Source organism: Xiphophorus maculatus, chromosome 11, assembly GCF_002775205.1.
Source record: "Xiphophorus maculatus strain JP 163 A chromosome 11, X_maculatus-5.0-male, whole genome shotgun sequence".
Lineage (NCBI taxonomy): Eukaryota > Metazoa > Chordata > Actinopteri > Cyprinodontiformes > Poeciliidae > Xiphophorus > Xiphophorus maculatus.
In genome coordinates, this window is record NC_036453.1 from 2,213,382 (window position 1) to 2,236,797 (window position 23,416).

Sequence of the window (23,416 nt, forward strand, 5' to 3'; positions counted from 1 at the left end):
CTCTTTAATTTACTAATCTAATTGTGAGGTCAGGGTTTATGGAGAAAAACAATTTTTTTTTGGACAAGATTTCTATTTTAAATATTAGTTGCTTTAATATTTAAAAATAACTCTAAAACTGCAGTATGTAGCTTATATATATATAAATGTGTGTGTGTGTTGGGGGGGGGGTATAACATACTGCATGCAGTATGTTATGCTGTGAGTCAAATAATGTGCGAAAAGTTGATTTCCTCCCTGTGCTGCCCTCTGAAGCAATGCACACCTACTGGTCATAAACAACCAATTAGAACCAGGAGGCGGGTCTTAGAGCTGTCAATCAATCACAAGGAACCTCATGTACTAGCTGCTTAATATGCCAATGGAGAGAAATGACTTATCAGTAATGGAAAAGTGCTTATCTGTCATCATATTTGATCATGCTAACTAGTCTTAGCATTCACAACAAGATCTGCTCGATCGTGATAAGATCCACCTCCAGGCTCTGATTGGTTGTTTCAGCAGTGGGAGGAGGAAAAGGAGCTATTCACAAATTGCCTATCTTATAACACCCTGTCAGATATAGTTTCAACACATATGTAAAAACGTGTTTTTATTTAAATTGATATACTGCAGCTTTAGACTTAGACAGACAAATGTTGCTATTATTTAACTGTACATTTAAAAACCACACTTAATGTTGGAGTATAACTTTCTTTTCCCTTCTATTAAGTATTATAATATTCTAAATATGGTCCAAAACAACATCAAAATTCGGCCATGCGATTCTGATACAGAGACTCCTGCCATTACTCTGCCATCCTGAACGGCCTCCTTAAGGTCAACTCCTGTTTGTTTGAACAGAAAGAAACTCCACAAGATGAAATCTGATACTGGAAACAAAATGTCAGACCAGCTACATCTTAAACCAATCCGCGGGCAGTTTTTCTAATGTTTACCGACACGGGCCAATCAATACCAAATCTCTCATCAGTCACTTCCGTGTTATTGACCAACCAGTGCATTAGGTAGGCAGGCGTTTTCGCTATAGCTTGGCTGTGATTGGCTCGCTCAACACCTCCATCCTGTATGGCTTAAGGATCTATTGCTCCACCTAACGGGAAGCAGCGACGGCTGTTTAGTCCTTCTGTGGCAGAAAAGGCGAAGGGCTACTCGAGAGGGAGAAAAAACATCACTTCGGTAAGTCAGTGCCAGCTTTTGAGTGGTTCGACAGATAATTTGTGTCGTTTCTAAGCTCTAAGCTCTATTTGAGCGGGTTCCCGAGTGACGGAGCTTCTCCGCTGTCATGAGACTGAAGCAGGAGGAGGGACGGATAGAGCATCCTGATGTTTGCGGATGGAGGCCTTCATTTTTTTAGTCATTACAGATACACCTAGCTCCTTCTTCGCTGCATACTATATTGCTTTTATGAAAATGTATGCGAATTGTAGCCATTCTGGCTGCTTTCGCGCATATCCGCCCCGAACTCGATATCTTTTGCCGCATGTTTAATGAATGAATCCGGAGTCATATTCCCCAGGCAGCAGAAGTGTGTCATGTGAGGAGAGGAGGGCTTTTCTCCTCGCGATTAAAAAAACGATCTCCTCTTATATTCTTTCGAAAAGTTCATTTTACTTTAGAAACTCTGAAATGCCTATATTACTAGCACGCTTATTGTTTACTTTAATATTTAATGCCACACGCCAGATTTTTCAGCTAAATCAATCCGGCTCACTTTATAATTATTCAGCCATGCAAAATGTCAGATGTTTTTCTGTTTGTCATTGTTAGTCTTTTGTCCTATGTAGTCCTTTTTAAATAACGATAAACAATTCCCAAGACAAATACCTCTGGTGACGTCACAAGGAAGCTTATCGTTCAATCAAAAGTTCAGAGCGAAGGTTTAATCTGCAGACTGCAGCTAAAAACAATAATGATTGCTAATCTGTTGGTTATTTTGGGGGGATTAATGACTGGACAGCAAAACATGCTTAATATGATTTTTTTTTAAAAAAAAACAGAATTTGAACCAGGTGAAGCTAAACCTACCACCTGAGGAGTTCTGGGTAGAAAAGATTTACAGACAAATCAGCGTTTGCATCTTAAACGCAAAATTTACATAGATACTTTTTATTATTATTATTATCCATCCATCCATCCATCCATCTTCTTCCGCTTATCCGGGATTGGGTCGCAGGGGCAGCAGCTTCAGAAGGGAGGCCCAGACTTCCCTCTCCCCGGCCACTTCTTCCAGCTTCCAGAGAATCCCAAGGCGTTCCCAGGCCAGCCGAGAGACATAGTCCCTCCAGCGTGTCCTGGGTCTTCCCCGGGGCCTCCTCCCGGTGGGACGTGCCCGGAACACCTCACCAGGGAGGCGTCCAGGAGGCATCCTGACCAGATGCCCGAGCCACTGCAACTGGCTCCTCTCGATGTGAAGGATCAGCGGCTCTACTCTGAGACCCTCCCGGATGACCGAGCTTCTCACCCTATCTCTAAGGGAGAGCCCAGACACCCTATGGAGAAAACCCATTTCGGCTGCTTGAATCCGCGATCTCGTTCTTTCGGTCATGACCCAAAGCTCATGACCATAGATGAGGGTGGGAACGTAGATCGACCGGTAAATCGAGAGCTTCGCTTTTTGGCTCAGCTCTCTTCACCACGACGGACCGGTACAGCGCCCGCTTAACGGCAGACGCTGCGCCAATCCGCCTGTCGATCTCCCGCTCCCTTCTTCCCTCATTCGTGAACAAGATCCCGAGATACTTGAACTCCTCCACTTGGGGGAGGACACCCCCCTTGACCCAGAGAAGGCACTCTACCCTTTTCCGGCTCAAGACCATGGCCTCGGATTTGGAGGCACTGATCCCCATCCCGGCCGCTTCACACTCGGCTGCGAACCGCTCCAGCGAGAGCTGCGGATCACGACTTGTTGAAGCCAAAAGGACCACATCATCCGCAAGAAGCAGAGATGAGATCCTAAGGCCACCAAATCGGATCCCCTCAACACCTTGGCTGCACCTAGAAATTCTATCTATAAAAGTAATGAACAGAATCGGTGACAAAGGGCAGCCCTGGCGGAGTCCAACTCTCACCGGAAACAAGCCCGACTTACTGCCGGCAATGCGGACCAGACTCTGACACCGGTCATACAGGGTCCTGACAGCCCGTATCAAAGAGCCCGGTACCCCATACTCCCGGAGAACCGACCACAGGGCTCCCCAAGGGACACGGTCGAACGCCTTCTCCAAGTCCACAAAACACATGTAGACTGGTTGGGCGAACTCCCATGCACCCTCCAGGACCCTGCCGAGGGTGTAGAGCTGGTCCAGTGTTCCACGACCAGGATGAAAACCACACTGCTATTCCTGAATCCGAGGTTCGACTATCCGACGGACCCTCCTCTCCAGGACCCCTGAATAGACCTTGCCAGGGAGGCTTAAGAGTGTGACCCCTCTATAATTGGAGCACACCCTCCGGTCCCCCTTTTTTATTATTATTATTATTATTAATAATTTCTTTATTTTATCACTATTAGAGTCTTGCAACAAAATTTCGGTCAATATGGGCATTTTAAAGGTACAGTTGAAAGACAAAGTCTGTCTATATTGAAAATGTCAATATACAGCTTTGGCTTAATTACTTCTATTGTGTTATTCTTTCAGTAAATGACTATTTTTAGAGTTTGTACACTCCGATTAACGATTAATCGATTACTAAATTAGTTGACGATTATTTTGATAATTTGATTAATCACAATAATTAGATTAATGACGATAATTTGATTAATCGTTCCAGCCCCACGTTTGTTCAGACACGTTTCTCGCTCAAATGCAACAGAACGGCTAAAAGAGTCCATGTGGAAGCCAGTAAAAAGTCACACTGTTTACTCATGCTAGTTGGATTCTTGTTGGTTTTTTTACGCCGTTAACCCAGAAACTCACAACACGGACGTTTTGATTTGCATTGCTGTTTTAAAAAACCTTCTGAAGTCCTGCTCAAACTTCATGTCCCCCGCCGTACGAAAAGAGCGATTTTGCGATCGTCGAAACCAACCCCCATCTTCCTTTTTCCTCCTCCCCCTCCTCCCTCAGCCTCTCCAGCCAAGATGATCCACAGCCTGTTCCTGATAAACGCGTCCGGCGACATCTTCCTGGAGAAGCACTGGAAGAGCGTGGTGAGCCGCTCCGTTTGCGACTACTTCTTTGAGGCGCAGGAGCGTGCCACCGAGCCGGAGAACGTCCCGCCGGTGATCCCCACGCCGCACCACTACCTGATCAGCGTGCTGCGCCACCGCATCTACTTCGTGGCCGTCATCCAGAGCGAGGTGCCGCCGCTCTTCGTCATCGAGTTCCTGCACAGAGTTGTCGACACATTCCAGGTCAGGGGTTGCTCTCAGGTCACATTTCTCTGCTTTAGGTCAAGTTCTTTCATGTCGACTCACACCTCCCGGCTTCTCTCCTGGCCTCCAGGATTATTTCGGCGTGTGCACCGAGGCGGCCATCAAGGACAACGTGGTGGTGGTGTACGAGCTGCTGGAGGAGATGCTGGACAATGGGTTCCCCCTGGCAACAGAGTCCAACATCCTCAAAGAGCTCATTAAGCCTCCCACCATCCTCCGCACCATGGTCAACACCATCACAGGTCCTCCAGAAAGTCTTAGCGCATCTTACAGTTAAAATACACAAAGGGATGGGAGAGTTTCATGGTTTTGCACCATAAAAAAACCAAAATCTTACCAAGTAATTTTTGTCTTCTTTCTAGTGTAAACGTCTTTGTACAGTTGGATTAAGACAAATTAACGTGCAAGTAACTTTTCAGCTACATATAGGAGCTTGTTTTAAGTCAATAATTCCTTAATAGTGACAAAGTTCTAGTTCAGATTAAATTATTTCACACATAACAAGCCACATTTTTCCTGTATTGCTTACGCTTGTGTTTATGAGTAATTCTGAAGGCCTGTCTTTGGTTCTCAGCTCCCTTTTAATGTATTTTCAGCCACTGACTAACTGACTATTACTTTATTATTTGATTATCGTTGTTTTTGTTCATGTTTTTCCAGGCAGCACCAATGTTGGTGAGCAGCTCCCCACCGGCCAGCTGTCCGTGGTGCCGTGGCGACGCACCGGGGTCAAGTACACCAACAACGAGGCCTATTTCGATGTGGTGGAGGAGATCGACGCCATCATCGATAAGTCAGGTAAAGCCGCGGAGAGCTTTAAAAAAAACACACACACACAAAAAAAAACAAAGGTTCAGTCAGGATGCGTCTTTCGACAGGTTCCACCATCACAGCGGAGATCCAGGGAGTTATCGATGCCTGCGTGAAGCTGACGGGCATGCCTGACCTGACGCTCTCCTTCATGGTGTGTTTAGTCCTTTCAAAAAATAAATAAAAACAATAAATAAGGAAAATAAATCTATTCGTAGAAATGGAAAGTAAAAGACTCCCTTTTCCCGTCGTCCTTTCCCAGAATCCCCGGCTGCTGGACGACGTCAGCTTCCACCCGTGCGTTCGGTTCAAGCGCTGGGAAGCCGAGCGGATCCTCTCCTTCATCCCGCCCGACGGAAACTTCCGGCTGCTCTCCTACCACGTCAGCTCCCAGAAGTTCGTGGTTTAGTTGCAATATTTTTTCTTTTTTTACAGCATATCCTAGAATTCTAGAATTCTTTTTGTTTTAGTTTTTTGGGTTTCTTTACATTTGTTTGTGTTAAAATCACAAATTCAGTGCATTCTGTTAGGATTTCATTAAACAGACCAAGCAGAAGGAAAAAGTAAATAATATATTTAATAATATTTTTGACAAGACAAATCTAAAAGGTGTGTAGATGAATTTTCATCCAGCACCACCTTAGTCAATACTTGAAAAAAATCTTCTTTTTTTACCATAATAGCAGCTTTTTCCCATTTTGTTTTGAACTGAACATCAATTCTCAATTCTTGCCAGTTCTTTTTCCTTATTAGATTTTTCTTTTAATTGAATCTAGATTTGGATTTTGACTGGGCGTAATCTGAAATCTTTCGCAGGCTTTAAGGTTTTTTTTATGATTGCTTATAGTGAATACAGTTAAACTGAGAAATGTTTTCTGAAACCAAACAGTGTGGATCATTCACTCATCCTACAGTGTGTACTTTTTTTTTTTATCAGCTTCTGTTTAGGGGTTTCAGAAAAAAAAGCGGTCTAAATAGATGTCTATGCAGCACTTTTTTTGATGTTGATTTGTAAAAAGAAAAAAAAAGTATTCTCTACTTTTATTTTGGTCTGTGTCATCAAACAAGAATAAGACACGTTTCGGTTTTGCTCAGTAGTTTTCATCTCTGTTTGGCTTCAGAAAGATATTCCGTGGGTTTACCTCCTGTCCTTCCTCTTCCTCCTCAGCCTGGTGGCCATCCCCGTTTACGTCAAACACAACATCACCTTTCGGGAGGGCAGCTCCCAGGGCCGCTTTGACCTCACCCTGGGCCCCAAGCAGACCATGGGGAAAGCCGTGGAGTCGGTCCTGGTCAGCAGCCAGCTGCCGCGGGGCGTCCTCAACGCCAACCTCAACCCCTCCCAAGGAACGTACACCTTCGACCCCGTCACAAAGGTACTGACAGACCCAATGTGTGTGTGTTTTTGTTTTTTTTGTTATTCTGGATTTTCACTTCATAGTGATGGAATATTGTAAATAAATGTATATTACAATATATTTGCTCAACACTCTTTTTTTCTTTTCCATTTAAAAAATTTTTTCCCCCCCGTTTTTCTTGCCATGGAAGTTGTTGACGTGGGATGTTGGGAAGATCAACCCGCAGAAGCTGCCCAGTCTTAAAGGCACCATGAACCTGCAAGCCGGAGCCTCTAAACCCGACGAGAACCCCACCATCAACATCCAGTTCAAGATCCAACAGATGGCTATCTCAGGTACACAATTACACACACACCCACACACACTTCAACTCCAATCACAGTCAAGCAGTTCTCAGCTGACAACCGCCTGATTTGTTTTTTTATTTCTTTCACTAATGTTAAGCCATGTCCACTAGGGGGTGCCAAATGCTCTAAATACGCCCACTTGACACAATAATACAGATGTTCCAACTGCATGGATAGAATTGGTAACAAATGACACCGTCCTTGATAAATATGTGAACAAAGTACTTTTTTTTTCAGCAGCAAAGTTAAACTTACCAATTTAGAAATTATTTTCTTTTAGAATTTAATATTTTTGAGCTCATATTTCCTTCAACTCTACAACTCTACTCATTAGGCCCTGCATTTAGGGATTCACCGATCCACTTTTCTGACTTCTGATATCGATATCTGAGGTTTAATATTGGCCTATACCAATCCGATACATAAAAACAGTGCTGAATTTACTTAAAATAAAAAGTATCTTTTTTTAAACACAGACTCAACTTTACTAAATAACTCTGCAGCAGAACAGCACACTTGAGTACACCACAACCTTCACAATCTTGGCGAAACATGGAAACACAACTTTAATTTGTTCAGCCAGTGCAATTAGGAGTAAACCAACCAATATAAAATAAATAAACTAACAATGACAAAAATAACGTTGATTATCCAGGTCAAACTTGTAACAAATAAACAGCAACAAACCTTCTTTCAAATGGTCCAGAAAGTCCAATTAGGAATTCTAAATATGATGTAATATAATGTAAAACACAAAGCATAGAATTAGACTGAACAGATCAGATCTGCCGTTACGGATTGGGTACATTATCACCAATACCTGATCTAGTTTTTTTCAATATTATCATACAGATATTAATGTTGGATTGGTGTGTCTCTAGTTATTCCATATGTTATGCAACGAATCAAGTGGCATCTGGTGGCAAATGTGCTCAGATCAAAAGATAACTTCACACTTTTTTTTTTTGTAAAATAATTTATTTTAAACCTTTTTAGGACATTTTTAATATTAACATTTTTAATGTTAATTAAAACATTCTAATCTGGGGATTTATCTGATAAGTTCTTTAGAAGTATTTCAAATGTGGCTCACATGATTTATTGTTCTTAGTGTTTTCAGAGCCGCTCCGATGTCAACTGAACAAGCGTACAGTTGTGTGAACCCGCCAGCATTTAACCCGGTTTGTGTCCCCGCACAGGGCTGAAGGTGAACCGGCTGGACATGTATGGGGAGAAGTATAAACCCTTCAAAGGCATCAAGTACATGACCAAGGCCGGAAAGTTCCAGGTGCGAACATAAAGACTGCTGGTCCAAACCACCAGGAGGTCGTCCAGGGAGGGGGAGGAAGTAGTGAAAGGGGGAGCCGGTAAATTCCTGGGGTTCCTGCTGAGGTTTACCCACTCAAACCGGGGGATTGGAGAGGGGGGCTCCTTGTAGCAGTAACGAGGCAACCCGTCCACACACTGCTGCTTTGAAAAAAACTCCTTCAGTCATCATGTCTTCAAAGTGTCCTCACAACTAATTACATGTCATTTTTTTTACCCTTTTGTTGTTTTATTGAACCTTGTTTTGTTCTTTTTATCCAATTGGTAACTTTAGATTTGTTTATTGTTTTGCTTGTCTTGAACACTGGAGCGACCAAAGCTGTTTGATTGTTTATCATGGAAAATCTCCATCTCACAGTTCAGACCGTTTCCTTCAGTTTTATTTCACCGCACAATGTTGAAGAATTTACACGTTCAAGAACTGAATGTTTTCCTATTGTCGTATTTCCTCACTGCCAGGAAAACGTGTGTTTGCTAAGATACAATTCGTAATGTTGCCACAGCAACTGAGCTTTTAGACATATTTGCATAGGGAGGGAGGCGATTGTTTCATGCCTCTGCATCCTCACTCTGCTCTACTTCGTGCTGGCATGCTGATCGGTAGCTAACCGAGCAAAAGTAATACGTTTCTGTAATACGATGAGTACCTCCAAGGAAATGTTGATGGTTTGCATTTTGTGTTTACAGTATCTTTTTTCTTTTTTTTGTCTGTTGAAAATACAGCCTCCAATGGAGTGTTGTGATGGTGGAATAAAAGAAATAAAAAGTCTTAAAGCCGAACGATTACACTAGCAAATCTTTTTGCCCCTCTATTTTATGAGTTATGTCATCATGTCGCTTAGTGAGGAGTTTCCCTGGAGCTTCTATCTGGGCTGGTACAAACATAATAACTATGGCGACATGTTTTAGCAAATAGAAGAAGACGACGCTGAACAGGTTGTGTATTTCAACATGAGATATAATCTCACAACCTGTGTGATGAACTTACTGAGCATGTGTTGGCAGTGGACAATTGCTCGGACTGAGCCGTTGACCTGGAGCGCATAAAATGTCAACAACCAAAAAGCATATGTTGATAGAATAAAGCGAATAAAACAAGGTGTCTGTATTTTGTTAAAAAAAAATTGAGAATAAATCTGAGCATGCAACATAGATCTTCACCTAACACCACATCTGAAGGTGGCGTAGCCATCTGTGGAATACTCCAGAGATGAGCAATGACTTGGTATTTAAAAACATTTGGAGTTGGAGCTAATTTAATGCTGAATATTAAATTGTTCCGCAATAAAAAAATAAACATTTGAATAATATAGCGAGCTTCTTCAGACTAGCCAGCAGCAATTAGCAAACATCTGATGGATCTTTGCGTTTGGTGAGCTCATTATAGGAGCTACTTCTCAGAGCAACATTGGTAAAAACGTTAAAGGGTTAATAGAGGAGTCATGTTGTGATGACTTCCTGAAGGCAGAGTCTCAGAAAGAGCAGGAGCTTCTTAAAGGGACAGAGGCCCGATATTCAAGCCGTTAATTTTTTTTTTTTAAACCATATTTGATATTTATTAGCTGATCATTTCTATGAAATGACACTGTGTGTCTGGAAAACACATAATGCGGCCCCTTTAAGTAGACGTCCCTAGAAATTCCAGTCAAATCAAAACAGAAAAGTATGAATTGAACTGATTTGCCCACATCTGTATAACACCATAGACAGTATAATTAGTTGGCAGTGACAACAGTCTTTAGATGTACACCCACCCATTGTCGAACCTGAGTTCTTGCTGACTCAGAAGCTGCGCTATCTAAACCCTTACACCCCCTCCCCTGACCACAGCCAGTCATTACACGTCTGCTGAGGCGTCAGATCTAAAAGATCCACATTCGTCTCGTCACGGTGCAACGACGTCTGGTTTGAAACCCACTCATGACATCACAGTTCACTTGGTTCATACCCGGTCATTTCCCCCCCTGAGAAAACCGCAGCTCACTTTGTCATCAAGAACTCTTGAAAATCTATTTTAGATCATCCGCTGGTGACTTCACCACCTCCAGCCGTTCGGACCCCGATCAGCTCGTCCTGTGACGTCAGCCCTCCCCCAATTTGCTCCTGCTGGACTCCACTCCATAATTTCCTCGAGACTTTAACCCCTTCCAAAAGATCCTGCTTTTGCTCTCACTCTCTTGACCACAACATCGACCAGTCAGGAGCCTAAAGGCAGAGTTATGTCATATAGGGTGGAACTTTATCCTTCTTGTTTTTACCCCCATCGTGAGTAAGGTTTTTTTTTGTTTTTGTTTGTTTGTTTATTGTTGTTAGTTTAAGAAAGCAACTATTCATTGGGAAAAGGCATTCCTGAGGAGGAATATATAAATATTTTGAGGTAAGTTTGGTAAATATATTTTAAATGTACATTTTGGGGTCACGATATTTATTTGTCATGTTAGCATGAATGGCACCAATTAAGATTTGTAAGTAGTTTGGAATAGATTATTATAATATTGATATAAACCCTCATATAAGAACGGAGTCTGATTTTTGTAATTGCGAAAGCTTCAGCGTTTTGATACAGTAACCGAACCTCTGCTGCAGTGTGACGCGAGTTGATGGAAATCCCATCGTGTGTTGACGGTGAAAGTGCGATTTCTGTCACCTGAAGTAATGAGCCGCGTGCCCTCACTCACAGCTCTGACTGGGGTTTGTGTGTCCGCGCGCAGATAACAAGCGGTATCCTAATGTAAAATCTGAGGGCGGGGAGTTAGTCTTTATCTTACTGCTTTGATCTGGACTGGTTGCCCCGGACCCCCTGCAGGGATCTCTGTCGGAAAGCACGTGGACCTACTGTAATCATAACAGCGGCGGAGGGGAGCTCATTACTGACGTGATGGAGGTGGCGTCGCGAGCTCATTACTGACTTTTCCACGCGCTCGCAGATGAGAACCACGTGCTCAGTGATTTAGTGGTTGTTGTTAAATGCCCCGGCCCGTTGAGTCAGCGTTTATCTGGTAGCGTAGTTGCGACATGTTGACCCAGATAACAGTTTTGCGTAAAATTGGTCGAATATTTATTTTACTAGTCTCTATGACAATGTTGCAAGGGAGGTTAATGTTATTGTATATAGTAGATAACTTAAGATGTGGTCGACGACCTTAATGGAGAAGAAGAAATAAGACAAGAAGACGCAGGTAAAATTTTACGGCTTTATCTCGACACTCAAACTTTTAAGTCCTGGTGCTAAAACGGTTGACGTGAGTTTATCACCGGTATTTGTCATTTAATTTTCAGTTAGCTGCATTAGCTTTGAAAATTGACACTCACACAAATTACTTTATTTTGAGTTTTTACTTCTCACTCAGTATTTACAAATACGGCCTCTATGTGCCCCATTTTCAGGTTAGTCCGCAGTCATATGGGTACAGCTAACATTTACAAAAAGTAAATGATGGCTACGACTGTTTTGGGGGTTACATAATGACCCAGAGTTATTGGCCTAAACAGCCTTAATGGAGCACAGTTACAGGTAAATAATATGATCCCTATGGCTCCAACATATCCTTCACAATTTGATTCCTACCCTACACCTGCATAAGCTGCCCACCAGACATAGACTCTTTAATGAACCAAAGTGGAACCCGCACAAGAAGGTCAGTGTAAACCCGGACCAATTTAGTTCCAATCCAACCGAAGCAAGAATCATTTGGAGCCCGCAAACATATGTTGGCTGGGCATTCTGAAATACATGAGCAAAACAAACATTGTGGTAATGATTGATGAACCAATGAATTCATTTCTATGAAAAGAAAAGTATTCAATGAAACATCCCTCATCTGTGTAGTACAAATATTATGATAGCTATGTTGATTTGGGAATATTTTTGGAAGCGGCTTCCAAATATGGAGAAATCTTTCTCATTCATGAAGTTCTTATTTCATGTACAGCTTTGAAGGGCATCCTTCAGGTTGTCAAGCACATAATAAAGAATGCCCTACATGTTATGCTCTGTTTACCTTTTCGTCAATTGGCACCCTAGTTTCATACCCATACAATGCTGTTTCTTCCCTTGCTTACTACATGTGTTTTTGTCCATGAACTACCCGTTGTATAGCTGTGTAGCTACTTAAAGCATTACATGTGTTCACTTTTCTTTGTAGTTAAATATTTTTAAACAATGACAGACATAAATTTCCATTTACAGTGAACACCTGGTACTCACAAGGTCAAGAGACCACAAACAGCTGAAATCTGCAAACACTTTGAGACCTTATAAATTTACACTTTTTACTGCCTATTTTAATAGTTCGAACACCAAATTTACCTTAATACACATTAATACAGTGAACACAGAAGAGAACATCCTCAGTCGTCCTTCAGCACCAAGAAAAGCGAATGGCGCTCATGGATTGGTTGCTATGCAAATATCAATCATATGCTACTTTGCTATGCATGCAAAGTAGCATAGCACCTAGCTATTTCAGCTTTCCAAGCTGCATTTTCTCTAGAATATTTTAATAAGTTCTGTGAAAAATCCACGCATAGGCTAATTTTCCATAAATAATTTGGAGTTTTGTTCCACTGAAAAATCTACAAATCCAAAACTTGAATATTTTTTACAGTCAATATATTCCATTTAGTTGACGTGGTCAGAATAATGGTAACTACTTTGAATCACTGGTTGTCACAACTTGAATATCAAAAGTGGTAAGGGAGCAAAATGACTCGCATATGGTGAATAAAGTCATGTGATGCGAACCAGTGAAAACATACATAGGGACAAAGTTAGTTGGTTAAATCAAAATCCAATAAATCAAAATCCAGTGAGACTTTGCTCATTTTCAGTTAAGATTATATCTTTTATCACTATCCACCGTTGATTGAACCCCTTAAGTTAAATCAGGTGTAAAACTTGCAATGTATCACAATCAGTTCAAGTAAAATGTACACATGAAACACTTAGCAGAGTGGAACTGTTTGAAAAAGAGGAAGTTTGAAGTTCCTGCTTCTACCTGTTAACAAAAAAGCTGGGCTAGTTCCACAGAGAAACCAGTGAGAGACGTGCATTTAGCGGACTGCTCTACAGCACACATTGGAGACAAGTTAGATGAGGAAAGAATGAACTGCGGATTGCAACGTTGCTGTCTAAAGCCTTCAGATAGTCAGACATGAGAAAAGGGAAATGCAGTTAGTTATTACTCATTTGGTCAATCGTTTAATTGTTGTAGCTCTGGCAGTGATGGCAATGAAACCACAGATAATGTCTATGAAAAATATATGTTTTTAAATCATTAAACAAGACTTGTATTCACCAAAACCTTCGTATTATAAGTTACCCATGGTGTTCCACAGTGCAACATTAAAATTATTCCAAAACTTTAACAAACAAGGAAATCTGGCTCCACTGCAAGCATTGAACCCAGGCTTTAGAAATAAAACACTAGGTTTTCTTTACACAATTCACTTTACTGACGCTTGACTGGAGTGTGCGACCTCCAAACAAAGGAGTCCTCTCCTGGCATTAGCCTGTCGTCCCCCTCCGTCATTCAGGGACACATATCCACCCTGTCCATGTGCGCTCTGCTAGGAAAACACATCTTCTCAAACCGTTCACGTAGCACTGCGTGGCTAAGAGCCAACTTGACTCAAAGCCCCGACAGCTGGTTTTTAAAACCAGACGATGTCCAGACAGGAGTCACGAGGGTTTGTTTGTGTGCGGTTAAAACTAGAACTCCTAAGACAAATAAAGTGCAGATGAAAAGACTGTGATCAGTAGAGGCTTTTTTTTTTAATCCTAACATCTTGTGATGGAAAAAATGGAACAAGCTACCACTTTGTGGTTAATTTAAGTAGTAAATGCCTTACTATTGTGTTTCTCTTTTTGGTCTCCGCACACTTCCAGACAGTACCCAGGCTGGGAAGACAATGCCTTGAAGCTCCAGCAGTGTGCCCAACAACGCTGTTGGTTGCCAGAACTTTCTTCAAAGCAAAGCGATGGTATCCAGACTCAGAGTTAGCACTCGGATCATCCGGGGCCACCCGGGCAACTGGGAACATCGCGACGCTTTTATGTCGTTCTGGAAGGCGACATGAACACTGAGCCAATTCTTCTGGTAACATCCCATACATTTAGGAGGACTGCGACTTTCTCCAGTTTCCTTTGATTATCTAGACTTTCATCTGTCCTTTTTTGTTTCGTTGTTAGGGTCGACATTTTGAAGTTGTTGCAGTCAAATCCTAAAGCTCCATTTAGGATTTTACACAGTTTGGATTTTAAATTCTGCCTTTTTTAAAAATACACTGAACTGTTTGTTTTAATCCATGTGTTTTAGTCTCTGTTATTTTTAGCACTATTAAAAACTACGACAGTCAAGTCACCATGCCCAGGCCGCGGGCAGGAACAGGCCTGCCAACTGAGGACACGTATGAGCTCTCCGTGGACGCAGAGGAAACTCGGTCTCTCTTTTTGCAAAGAAAATGTTTCAAAAAGACATCCCCTTTGAGCAAATACATTGAGGCCGAACACCAGCAAGCTGGACTCTTCTCCCTGTCTCCGTTGGGGGCCGTCACTGCCGACCTCCAGAAGAAGAGGAGGAAGAAATGCGGCGCCTGCGCTCCCTGTCTTCGTAAAAAGAACTGCGGTACCTGCGCCAACTGTCTGAACCGCAAGACGGGCAAGCAGATCTGCAAGGAGCGCAAATGTGAGCAGCTGAAGAAGAGACGGAGCGAAGGCGACGTGAATGAGGTACGATCTCTGATCTGATCTTTCTAGCTGCCTGTATTGATATTGTGTTAACGTTGGAGTTTAAAAAACCCCCCAAAAAACTCAAAAAACAAATAATGTCATTTAATATTCGTCGAGTTAACCGACTAGTACATTCTCAACTTTGAGCTGGAGGCCTTGAGACGTTTTCATGCCACGCCTATGGTTCTGTTTCTGGGGACATAAAGTGACTGGAGAGAACATCTTGTCCACTTGGAATGGATAGATCCATTACACACTGTTCCAGGCGTCCAGCACATCTTTTCAGGGATGTTCATTTTAGACCAACAAATGTCAGCTGGTGTTCCCACCGGCGAATCAGGACCTGCTTCTTCTCAGGCTGGCTCTGCAGAGACTGAGCCAAAGCTGCGAGAGTGCAAGTGCAAAAGTCCTCCCATATGTGACGAAACCTGGCAGTCGGTCCAAAAGTTGCCTCCTACAACTGAATGTTTTCTACTCGCAAAATATCGTAGTTCCTTCCCCCCCCGTCTTTGTGGCAGACATACAGAACCAGCTTCTGCTGCCATTTAATGGTGCCAGAGCAGATGGAAGTAGTAGTCCTGCCAACACAAATACACACACACAATTTACACAGCAATAGAACACTGTGTGCATTGCTAAAATGGCTTGAAATGGTTTTTTTTTAAAAATCAATTAGAAGTTTGCACAGCAGATTAATGAATAATATAATTTGTCCAATTTGGGAAATGTTGTGAATGCTTGTGTTTGAGTCTTTTTATTTATTTATTTTCTTTTAATGGTAGACTGAGGGAACGGCGTTTGGATGGCTGAGACTGTTAGGGTTACCGAACAGCAACGGCGGAGAATTCCTGCCGTTGCCTGCGCTTTGTCCTTTGACCTCTGCAGCTTCCACTGAGGGTGGGGGTTAACCTTAGGCCGTTTTGTGAGGGGGTGTGCGTGTGTAATGTGTGTGTTTTAGAGGGGTGTAAAGAAAGAGGGAGAGAGTTCAGTTTCCTAAAGTGTTTCTCTTGTGCTTTAATGGACGTGTGTGTGGGAGGGGGGCAGGGGGGTGCGTGTGTGTGTGTTTGGATGTGCAGCATCTTAAGCACCGGTGGATGGAGGATAGCAGGAAAATCTAGAATAGACTACAAAAGCATGACCAGAGGAGTAAACACATACTACACAGCGCACAGGCTGATAAATAGCAAAACAAGCATATTTTGTTTATTCGACTTATAAAATATTCTCATGCTTCTAATGAAGAGCCTAACAGCAAAAAACATGTAATGAGTGTGATCTGAAAACAGTATCTAAACTTTTGGTTCCCAAAGAAAAAAGTTTGTGTTGGAAGACTGAAATCCAACTGGAACAGATGAAAGTTTCTCACCAAACTTCACCTCAAAATTCAGCATGGCTGCTGTGTCTTTATAACATGGTGATACTTTACATATTCACAAGGACATCATCTACCAGTATACATGTATCTTTAGTATATGACTTGTTTTGCTATTAGCTTGAATATCCAGTGGTAATATTCTTGGTCACCAGGTATGATGACCAGTGTTCTGATGGTTTCTGACTTTACAACATGGGTTAGTCGGGTTCCTTAGGTTCATTGTTCTTCCCTTTTGAGTAGTATCTGTTTGAAACAAAGATCATTGTGCCTAATCATTGTGTTTTGCCTTTTTTACCTTTGCGTTGTTGCTAATCTACTTTGTATTTGCTTTGTAAATAGGTGATACCAAAAGATTCTTAGAGTATCACTAAACTTAACAAAAGTAAGACATTTTGACAACTACAGGACTAAACCTTCATGATGTAAAGAAAACTTTACTCTTTTTCAGGTACTGAAAATGACAGCCATATGAGGGAATACTAGCATGTGTATAGGCACAAATGCATCAAGTTACTTTTTAGGGAACCTATTTAATACTCACCTAAACAGAGTGCATACTGAAGCTGAAATGGGACATGGTGTTTGTTAAAACAGAAACTCAGAGTTTCTGTCATTGCTCTTCCAGTTTGGCTCGTCTTGCGTGGGTAGAGACTTCAGGAGTGGCAGCAAGGTATGTAACTGACTGGTAAGGCGGCGGTGTCTTGACAGTTTAGTATCATGCTTTTGCTTCATGATTTTAAGAGACAATACACTTGTTTATTTATTTATTTTTTGAGAAGCTTAAGATTATAGAAACTTTTCCCTTATTTTCAGTCAGACCAACTAACCCTTAACAGGTTATTCTATCGGCATCATATTGTCTTGATTGTTGTAGAGTTCCAAGAATATTCTATAAAACACTCCACTGAGTCGTTCTTGTATTTCTTGCATGTTTGTCCAATCTGTTATTTGAGCTTTTTGATTGATAGAGATTAATATTCACACATGCAGTGCAGTATTTGATTGATTATTAGATCAGTTGTTGTTGCTAAACAATAAAAAGATACCTTGTTCAAAAAAAAAAATTACACCCTTCCAAAGTTTTATGTATGTTAAGAATTAAACACTAAATTTTGTCATGTCTTTATTTAATAGACAAAGACAATTCAATGAACCCCAAGTATTTCCTGGGGTTAGGGACCACAAATAGTTAGAATATATGATTACTTGAGATACCTCAGGAAAATGCTTATAGCTGCCTATTTTAATTGTTCAAACAGCTAATATATATAAATATGCATTGCTATTAATGCATTAGTATGCTTGGTGGAAGCCATCTTAGCATCCGATAGCTATGGTCTTCCTTATCTCTGCTCTTGGGAGTACAACTAATCAAAGGCAACAAAAATAAATGGTGCAAGCAACAGTCAAGTTGCAGCGCAGTATTTCAGCCTCCCGACCTGCATTAAAAAAACATTTAGATATGAAAAAAAATCCATGAAGAGGTGAATTTCCAAATACTTAACCACAAATAGGCTAGGGTTCACTGTATGTCATTTTACTCTTACATGCTCCCAGTCTCTGATGTCATTGTGCAAAAATTGCAGCCCAATCTTCTTCTCAACAGTGCATCAATTAATCAGGGTTTGTTTCTACCAGCTGTCTCAGGTCCAACCACATCATACTAATCAGGTTGAAATCTGAACTTTGACTGATCCGTTGCAACACCTCTGTTTTTTTTTTTCAGGCTTTCTGTTTTAGAGATGGTGCTGTGAGGGATCTGCTGAACGAGTCGTTTTGGGCAAAGCTTTAGCTGCTGAGGAGATCACTGTACATTTCACTGTAGAATAATTTAGTACACAGAAGAGTTCATGGTTGTCTCAATGGCTGGAAGGTGCCCAGGTGCCATGGCTGCAGAACAAGTTTTAAAAATCATTATCATCATCATCATCGTCATCATCATATGAGGTGTTTTTGTTCTACTATGGTCTTCCCTATTTGAAGGGTGTAGTTCCAGATGTGCTTGTGCTTCAGGGAGAATGGAAATATGAAGACCTAAGTTGTTCTGGCATTTCCTTTTGGGAGAGATCAACCTCTTTTGAGTCATACTCGTTCAGGCTTTCTCCAATTGTCCTGTCAGTTACTTTAACACTTCACTTGCTATCGGAGTCCTGTGGAGACTGACATAAAGCTCTTGGTTTCTCTGAACATCTCTGATAATTTCCTGGCCTGTCCTTGGGTCAAACTTGTTGAGATGACCACTGCTTGGACACTGGTCATCCACTTGTATGTTTTTTTTTTCTCATTTATAGAATTGATGAACTTTAAGCAGTTCAACAATGGCTCTATTACCCTTCCAACATTGATTGGGAATAACAATTGCTTGTCTTTGTCACTTACTGATGCCCTGTTAATCAAATGCATCTGACCAGCGTCACCTGGCTGCTTCCCACCTTTACACCGTGTTCCAAATTATTATGCAAACTGGATTAAAGTGTCATAAAGATTACATTTTTTGTTGTGCTATTAAGTTTATAGATGGTATTGTGTGTCAGGGCTCTTTGAATCACTATAATTAATTTCAGATCTGGTTGATTAGTTTGTCTGGTGAGCTCAATTAAAGGAAATCTACTTAAGAAGGATGTTCCACATTATTAAGCAGGCCACAGGTTTCAAGCAATATGGGAAAGAGAAAGGATCTCTGCTGATGAAAATCATCAGATAGTGTAGTGCCGTATGACAAGGTATGAAAACATTAGATATTTAACGAAAACTGAAGCGATATCGTACTGTGAAGAGATTTGCAGCTGATTCAGAACAAAGATGGTTTGTACAGATAAAGGCAGAATGAGGAAGGTTTCTGTTAGACAAATTCATCGGATTAAGAGAGCAGCTGTTAAAATGCCCTTACAAAGCAGCAAACAGTTATTTGAAGCTGCTGGAGCCTCTGGAACCTCAAGGTGGAGGATCCTCCAGAGCAGGGGTGGGCACTCCTGGTCCTCGAGGACCGGGAGTGCCCACCCCTGCTCCAGAGGCTTGTGGTGCATCAACCTACTATTGGGCCCCTAACCAGTGGGCCCAGCTGAACATGAAGATTCATTTTCAAACAGACTTGTTCACTGATGACTGCTGTGCAACTCTGGATGGTCCAGATGGACACAGTAGTGGATTGGTGGTGGATGGTCACCACGTCGCAACACGGCTGTGACATCAGCAAGGAGGTGGTGGAGTCATGCTGTGGGCTGAAATCATGAGGAGAGAATCATTGGTCGGGCCCTTCAGAGTCCCTGAAGGTGTGAAAATGACCTCAGCAAAGTATATGGACTTTCTGACTGATCACTTTTTTTCATGGTTCAAAAAGAAGAGCCGGACCTTCTGTAGCGAAATTATCTTCATGCATAACAATGAATGCTGCAAGGAATACCACTGTGTCATTGGCTGCTATGGGCATAAAAGGACAGAAAGTAATGGTGTGGCCACCATCCTCTGACCTCTGACCTCAACCCTATTGAGAACCTTTGGAGTTTCCTCAAGCAGAAGATCTGAGGGTGGGATGCAGTTCATATCAAACAGCAGCTCTGGGAAGGTTTTCTGACATCCTGCAAAGAAATTCAAGCAGAAACTTTCCACAAACTCACAAGTTCAATGGATCAAGAATTATGCTGTGATATCAAAGAAGGTTCTATGTTAACATGTAACTTGGTCTGTTAAGATGTTTTTGATTGAAATAACTTTTTATTTTAGTACATGTGACCACTTAATGCTGCTCATTCAAAGAATGACCGTTTACAGTTCTTTATAATCCATAAAATGTTTAGAAAATCTATTGTGCATAATAATTTGGAACATTTTGCATTTTGAGTATTTTATTTTTGAAAACAATACTGTTCTCATTAGGAGCTTTGTTCAGTAAAACTTGATTTATACTGTAATAGTTCATGACTTGAAAATTATACTGACCATCATTTGCATTGGCCATTTAAGAAAATATCACTTGCATAATAATTTGGAACACGGTGTATAAATCCAATAGAAGCAGCATCTTTTCCATTATGGCTTCATTTTGATGAATTACATTTTAGTAAATAAATTTTAGTAAAAAATGAGAGAATGTGTGCCGGTGGAAGGAGTACTTTCCTTTTCCCATGAATGTAAATGAATAAGCCTTAGTGTAATAAGTAATGCTCAAATTGTTTATTGTCTAATTTCTATTACACATTACTTTAGTAAACAATTTCCTTGGAGTGAGGAAGTCACCTGGAAATCTCCCCCCACTCACAATATATACACCCCCACACCCCCACACGCCAACACGCAGCTCTGTTAGCTGTGAAAAAAGCCTCTGATCTAACACACACTAACTTATTTACACATTCACAAGGCTTATTCTTTTGTGACTTGCTAACTCAAAAATAATGCTAATCTATGTTTGGACTCAGTTTTTTATGCATTTGATAAGACTGCATTCCCCCAACATACAGTAAGTCCTTAATGAGATAATTGAATATGTCTGAAATAAAGGGGAAGTACCGTGGTACCAGTATCATGACTGACTCAACCCAAAGAGTAGAAGTGCATTCATGACTATAGTTTTTTCAAGATGCAAATAATAAATGAGCAAAGCTAAAGTCTAATATGAAAGGTAGATTTCTTAGCATTGCATCTTTTTCCTATTCTCTTCAACCGGTAGTTGCAGTACGGCACAGCAGTCCTGTTAATGGTTGTTTTACTTCAGCCGGAACAGGATCCTTAGTCATTATGTAGGGAAAGTTTGAAAGAACTGCTGCTATTAGCACAAATCCCTACTAGAAAGCACAGGATGAAAAGGAAATTCATCTTTAAGCATTACAGTGACAGAAAGCATCAGTCTAGAGATCAACAAGAGAGGCTTCAACAAAAGAAGATTGAAGTTTTTAAAATGTCTAGCTAGGACCCAAACCTCAGTCAGCAATCTGTGGGGTGAAGTGCAGAACGTTGTCCAGAGGAGGCGTCCTCACAACCTTGCACATTTGGTTCACTTTTGTAAACACTTTTGTAAGTAAATGTTGTCAAGATGTGTCACGCTGACATACTCCTATAAAAAAGACAGAGTGCTGAAGTGAAATCAAAAGGGGTTTCAATAAAGGTTGAGTGTATGCACAGATATGCAACCACATTATTCTAGTCTTTTTTATGTTTTATTTCTCCCCTAAAATACTTCAGCCTGTTCTTAAATTACAATGTAAAGGTCATAGGTCACAGGCGGAAAAAGTTGTGATTTTTTATTTTTTTATCTTACTCTCTTTTTTATGTCACAAAAAACGTAAAAAGCATTGACCAAGCCCTATCCCATGGATTTGGACTTTTATTGCCCCATCCTGTGCTCAGTTACGTAGAAAACACCAAGACATTTAAACTCCTCAGTTGCTTAATGATGGATGTGTTAAAGCTTCCCATGCATATATGCACCATTATTCTGCGGTGTAACTGCTTTTTCTCTGTACCTCTGAAGAGTTGTTGATGCTTCATCCGTCGGGTTTTCCAAATAAGATCCATGCGCATTATCAGTCAGCACACATGGTTCATGACTGTTCATGACTGTACAGCGAGACTGAATACACCTTGCTGGAAGACACTGAGGACAGAATTTACATTGAATTGACTTTAAAAACTACATGACACAGAAAGCAAGGGTTAAGCCTAGTGTTGAGAGTTTAAGAAATTGAAGGTTTTCCTCATAAAACTGTGCTGAAGCCAAGTTTTGTTGCTTACATCTGTATCCCTTCCCCCATGGTCCTTCCACCTCTGCCCTCTGACATCTGTGTGCATTCAGCAGCTAAGTTCTTCACTGCTAGCCACCCACATTCTCTGTTTTGTGAAGACTGCTCTGTATCAGCAGCAGTTTTAAGCACTTGCCTGTGAAAGATTGGTTCAAATGTCTGCACAATGTACTTGAGGCTCTTTTCAACACTCTACTCATGATGTGAATGAGTTTGCGTGAGTTTATCAATCTGCCGAGACGAGTTGGTTGTTAAATGTTTGTGGGTTCTTTATCTAGCAAAAACAATGAGCTGAATAGTAATGAAAATGTGTAATGATTCTGTGAGTCTGTAGGAATATCTAAGACCATTATGACTGTCCCCAGTCAGGGATCGACTTCTTTTCTTTCTTGTTCCTGCTGCATTACACAAAAATAATGATCTTAATTTACCTATTAGACACATAAAAATATGAACTAGAGGTTGGAATATTTCCTCTGACTATATCCTTTCTGATTTGTAAAAATATTTACTTTTTCACATTTCCTTTAACGTTTTGTAACACTACAACCTCAAACATTGAAATACTCCATTGGGATGTAATATTGGTGTGTTACTGTAATACAACAAAAACAAAAAGCAGTTCCCAATCGTATAGTGGAAAGGTAATGATGTATGGTTTTCAAATTTTTAGATAAAATATCTAAAAACTGTGGTTTCCGCAAAACCTTTTCAGTATCCAGCTAATGTCGAAATTATGAATTGCGTTGTTTCCATTAAATAAGAAATACAAATAAAATCACATGCGAATATTTTTGTTTATGCAGTTAATAATTGAGGCAATTGATGTAAACATGCGCTCATTACCCATCAACCATCAGAGGAGACGTTGGCGTCGGATTCAGTCATTGAAGAGACAAACCTTTTATCCTGGTGAGCGGCTACATAAGCAGCGCTTTTGGAAAATTGTTGCCAGCGATTTTACAGAAAAGCTATGGATTCACTTTTGAATGGCAAACTCAACTTTTGATGAACTTTGCGATGCTGTGGAGTGTGCTGCACAATGTCCAAGGAGGCCAGTGCCCACAAAAAAGCACGCTGCTACATGCAAGGTGCCATGACTTGTGTGACTCCAAGAAAGTGTTTCCATTGCAGTTTTGCAACATACACCAATTTTGATATGGCTAAAAAAATCAATCTCATCCTGGCGCAAAAATGTTCTAACAAAAATCTTGAGTTTGTGTTAAATTGCTGTGTTTCCATTGAGCAAATTTCTTTTTGTGATTCCAGTTTGTGCAATTTTATGGTCAATGGAAATGCAGCTATGGGTCCCTGTTCAAAGGAATGCTAGGAGTTAAGCGTCTCTCGGTGCGTA

At 41.0% G+C, this 23,416-nt stretch overlaps 2 protein-coding genes across 2 annotated transcripts in view; both read left to right on the plus strand.

Moving 5' to 3' along the window:
- The first annotated feature begins 1,072 nt into the window (after positions 1 to 1,072).
- Positions 1,073 to 8,999, plus strand: LOC102227009 (AP-3 complex subunit mu-2). Its single transcript, XM_005802140.3, has 9 exons — positions 1,073 to 1,179; positions 4,071 to 4,357; positions 4,449 to 4,620; positions 5,039 to 5,176; positions 5,257 to 5,342; positions 5,451 to 5,584; positions 6,357 to 6,564; positions 6,737 to 6,881; positions 8,093 to 8,999. The coding sequence occupies exons 2-9, from the start codon at positions 4,085 to 4,087 to the stop codon at positions 8,191 to 8,193; spliced, it is 1,257 nt and encodes a 418-aa protein (XP_005802197.1). The 5' UTR covers positions 1,073 to 1,179; positions 4,071 to 4,084; the 3' UTR covers positions 8,194 to 8,999.
- Positions 9,000 to 11,257: 2,258 nt separating this feature from the next.
- tet3 (tet methylcytosine dioxygenase 3) overlaps positions 11,258 to 23,416 on the plus strand; it is a 53,181-nt gene continuing 41,022 nt past the window's right edge. The window contains exons 1-3 of the mRNA XM_023342842.1: positions 11,258 to 11,398; positions 14,107 to 14,317; positions 14,410 to 14,949. Coding sequence (XP_023198610.1) covers positions 14,584 to 14,949 — 366 coding nt within the window. The 5' untranslated portion in view covers positions 11,258 to 11,398; positions 14,107 to 14,317; positions 14,410 to 14,583. The remainder of the gene's footprint in view (positions 11,399 to 14,106; positions 14,318 to 14,409; positions 14,950 to 23,416) is intronic.

Coding starts and splice junctions, on each gene's coding strand:
- LOC102227009 (XM_005802140.3), top strand. CDS start 4,085: ATGATCCACAGCCTGTTCCTGATAAACGCGTCCGGCGACATCTTCCTG. Junction 4,358..4,448: donor GAGTTGTCGACACATTCCAG/GTCAGGGGTTGC, acceptor CCTGGCCTCCAG/GATTATTTCGGCGTGTGCAC. Junction 5,343..5,450: donor ACCTGACGCTCTCCTTCATG/GTGTGTTTAGTC, acceptor GTCCTTTCCCAG/AATCCCCGGCTGCTGGACGA.